General features: G+C 39.8%; 1 protein-coding gene across 1 annotated transcript; it reads right to left on the bottom strand.

Moving 5' to 3' along the window:
* Positions 1-558: 558 nt before the first annotated feature.
* LOC102603216 (protein RRP6-like 2) lies at positions 559-3,533 on the bottom strand. The gene has a single exon (XM_006338829.2). It carries the CDS (start codon positions 3,381-3,383, stop codon positions 810-812), a length of 2,574 nt encoding a protein of 857 aa, XP_006338891.1. The 5' UTR covers positions 3,384-3,533; the 3' UTR covers positions 559-809.
* Between the last annotated feature and the right edge of the window lie 861 nt (positions 3,534-4,394).

A 4,394-nucleotide genomic window follows, 5' to 3' on the forward strand; every position in this document is an offset into this window, starting at 1 on the left:
AAATTAACTCTGTTGTAGCCTGCAACATCTCATACCTGAATCTATTACAAGAGAACATAACAACTTAACCCAACAGTTGAGAAACTAGACTCAAATTTGTTGTTTTTAGCCCGCATTATTCCGTTGTTTGATAGAGAAAACTTTGAGGGAGACATGGAGGAAGCTGAAGGATGAATCAACAAAAGATGCAGGGGAGAAAAGAAAAGACTGTATAATTGAAACTAAACTAAAATTTAAAAACCAAAAACTAAACTAGACCTTTTTGGGTGTTTTAAATGCGTAGACGTGAGCTTAACTCTATTGACAACCATTAAACATTCAAAACTTTAAATTCTAAAAATTGAGTTTCGGGGAATTGTATTTGTTTGGATTGAGTTCAGTTACAAATAAATGATTGGTGTTTGCCGAAAAGATTGTTCTGTGTCAATACTTTCATCACTAAGGCAATAAAGAGCGGGCTAAGGACTGATTCCTAGTGCAACCTCATCAGGATCAGGAAGTGGTTCGAGTCACCTCCCAGTGTCCTAACCCGAGTTTTGGCTCCATTGCACATGGAGATCACGAAAGTTATTGTCTTAGAATTTAAACAACTAAACATGATAAAATTGAAAAGCAAATGCAGATTAACAGCAACACCGCAACTAATTCCAAATCTTTACTTCCATATAATGCATCAAACTATGATTTCCCCCTCCTGCTTGAGCCAAGAGTACAGGTAAGCTTTGCCAAAAGCATGCAAAATGAAGTACTTACTTTGTAGATGGTTCATTCCGTACCTTACTTATGAGTTCATATTGGCTTTTCAAGTTTTAACGGAAAGTATAGCTTCGATTCCCCGAAGCTGGAAAAGCTTGACGCCTTCTACCTTGCTGGAACTCTGCTGCCTCTTCAATCTTTGGTGGCTGACCTAAGAATAAATCCTTCTTATTACCTTTATCATTCCTACTCCTACGAGACTCATCACCTTCTCTTTCCGCCTGTTGTTTACCACGATCTTCTCCAAATACCACTTGCTTCCTTGCAGCTTCATAGTCAAAACCCTGAACCTTCAACTCACCTTCATTTGCTTGTGGTTTCTCAGCAAGCTTTCCCTTACTTTTTTGATTTATGGACAGGGGCGTATTCTCACCCCCTTCATCCATCTCAGCAAAAACTATATTTTTGTTATCCCCACACTCAGGCTGATTGTTAGTAACTTCTGAGTCATCTTTGCCTAATTCCTCACTATCTGAATCAGTTTCCAGTAAGATAACATCTTCTAATTTTGAAGTAACTACAGGCATGGCAGAGGAGTTTCCCTGTCCTCCAGTTGATAGCTCACCTTTCACTAATTCCCCATCATCTGAATCAGTCTCCACGGTTATAACATCTGTCTTGCAATTAGTAGCAACAGGTTCGTTCACTCTATGGTTAATTTCCAATGGTTTAGCAGGCCCTGTTGCAGCTTTCTGTAGCTGCTCAATACTACCTGAAAATGGATGAAATGGAAGGCTTACCGAAGACTTGATCTGCTGCACTTGGATCTCTTCCGCCTCTTTTTTGTCAGGATGCATCTTCCTCTTTGCTGTGCTCCCTAGTAACATCCCAAGACCACGGCTCGGTTTCTTAATTGCCTGAATAGTTACTTCCACCTGTCCCGAGGAAGTACCTTTTAAACCACCATATTCATTACGACGGTCAGAGGTGTCACCAGGTGACTCAGTAATTTCAGCACCCTCAGTAGCCACAATAGTCTCTTCAGCTCGTAATTCTAAGCGTCTTTCCTTCAGCTGTTCTGCGGCTGCTTCATATGCAGCGGAATTTTGAACAGAGGCCCTAATGATGCTGACAACAGAACCAAGATTACGCTCAACATATGGATGCTTTGATTTCATCAATCCCTTTAATTTGCTTGGGGTAAGAGGCATCTGCTTAGCAATTTCAGTAAGTGTTTTGTTTGGCAAAACATAGCCAGTACTTTCATCTTCTGCTCGGGCAATAACATCCCTCCAACCATGCAACCCAGCAACAACTGCAAGCTGCTGCGCATTGAACCCAGCTCCCTGTAATCCATATATGTGCTGATATGAGGTATCAGTCAAAAGTTCTTTCTCATACATCTGCATACATATATCATAACTGCGCTTGTACACCTCTACTAGAGGATCATCAGGAGATTCAGGAGATCCATCGCCAGCATCCGATGATAGCAATTTCATCCTCATAACATCATAAATGTACAAGAGATAGTGTGTATCTTCTCTAGCATATTTCATCATCTCTGCAGGAAGTGGGCGTAATCTCCAATCTGCATTCTGATATTCTTTGTTCGCTGTAACTCCACAAAAATGTTGCAGCAGATGCTCCAGACTGTTTCTTTCCAATTTCAAAACCCTCGAGGCCTGGCCAGTATCAAACATATTGCATACATATATGCCAAAGTCACGTTGAAGCCACACAATATCGCGATCAGCACCATGCATCACCTTCTTCTTCTTGTGATCCTTAAAAACATCTCTCAGATAAGGGCCAATGTGTACACGGAGCTTCAGAGTGTCAACAACAAAATCTTCAGTTCTAGTTGATATCTGCATCAAGCATGTCAATCCTTGAAAAGATCTATATTGGTTATGCTCCAAATCAACTGCAAACTCATCCACAGAACGCAACTTGTTTGCTAACAGCTTCAGATCTTTAACCTCTTCCACAAGCTTGAATGGAGTATCCTCCAATGGAGGAGGTTTAACAGGCTCAATAATGCCAGCAGTCTCAACAAAGTCTGGCGGAGTGAACTTCTCCAGAGGATGCACAAACCTAGAACCATCCTCGCTTCTCTGTAACCAAACATGCTCAAATGGCTGATTTGTATTGTTAACAATGATTTTATACGCGTCTTGTGGCTTAGGGATGGTGGGTATATGAAATGGAATCTTTGGCTTCCCTTTGATAGCCACTTTCACCTTCTCTTCACTCTTCTTCTTCTTCCTACCAACCACTTGAAACCCACTTTCAGAATCATCCTCCATCTTCATTCCAGTCTCCTCTTCTTTCTTTCTCAACAACTTAAACTCATCTAACGACGAAGCGAGTTTCTCCAAAACATCGTCATTTATGTTCACCAGCCATTCTTCGCTCTCCTCGTCATCTGGATCCTCCGGACACGATATGGGTTTTCCCCATAGTTCTGATAATTGCCCAACTTTGTCCAAGATTTCCTTAGATTTCATGTCGATTTGTGAAATGGGAGTCCTGAATTCGCTGAAATTGTTGTAGAAATGAAAGTCTCTATCGGTGGGGATTCCTCTTGAAGAACCAGAGAGCTTTGTAACCGCAGATGGTAATGGACCACTTGTGACTTTGCTTAGCGTATCCTCGCCGTTACCTTCAGGTGAATCGATCTCCATTGATGAGATTTAGAAAAACAATGGAACCCTTTTCGGTTATAGGATTCACCGTTGATGAGGAAGAGGGGTTTTTGGCTTTAGGGTTAGGGTTTTACTGTATGTATCAAATTTGGGAAGTTCAAAATGGTGGCTGTACACCTAAAAAACAATATTGGTGCGAGTGTGACAATCTTTTATATATCAAAAATGTTTTCAAATTATCGAAATTGAATAAAATAATTTGATTCCAAATGTATCCTTAAGATTACTTGATGGATTAAAAATGTCTTTTTAAAAACGGCAAAGAGCCAAATATACTCCTATATTATAGGAAATAGTTTAAATATACCCCTATTTATACTTTCGGGTTAAATATACCCCTTTTGTCATACTTTCGGGCTAAATATACATTTATGACTAACATATGACACATGGACAACTAAGATTAAAAGAACAATTCAATTTAAAATAAATTAAATTGGGATATAACCCGCCCGCCCAAATAATTTAACCCGACCTAATCTATAAGATTGACCCACCCATTTATCTTTCAAATAAGGAAACCTAATGTCGAATTAAATTCTCTCCAGCAACCAATTAAAGAGGAGTGCAGCCAAAGAGGTTTGAGAACCGGAGTTATTTATTTTTTTTAAATGTCATTTTGGAACGATAATGACAAGAAATACAAAAATAGGGGAAAACTGGAAATTTGTGGAACAATGAAGCAGCTAGTTTCAAACTTCACTAGCAACAAGAATCTTCTACTACTCGTGCTTGACCAGAAGGCATTGTGAATAATGAGTTAGTGCAAGTGGAATCCTTGATCTTCTGGGCGAGTCCTAGATTTTGAGCTTGATTCGAAAGTCTCGTTTATTTCGAGACATCCAACATAACAGGGGGAAATTACCATGAGTTGAGCTTGATTATCATTGTTTTAAAATTAAATTGAACCAAAATGGGAGGATCATGTACGCGTCAATGGGGGAAGTGGACGAAGAGCTTTTCTAGGGGTAAATCTGATACCTACTGGCA

Source organism: Solanum tuberosum, unplaced genomic scaffold, assembly GCF_000226075.1.
Source record: "Solanum tuberosum cultivar DM 1-3 516 R44 unplaced genomic scaffold, SolTub_3.0 scf00007, whole genome shotgun sequence".
NCBI classification, from domain to species: domain Eukaryota; kingdom Viridiplantae; phylum Streptophyta; class Magnoliopsida; order Solanales; family Solanaceae; genus Solanum; species Solanum tuberosum.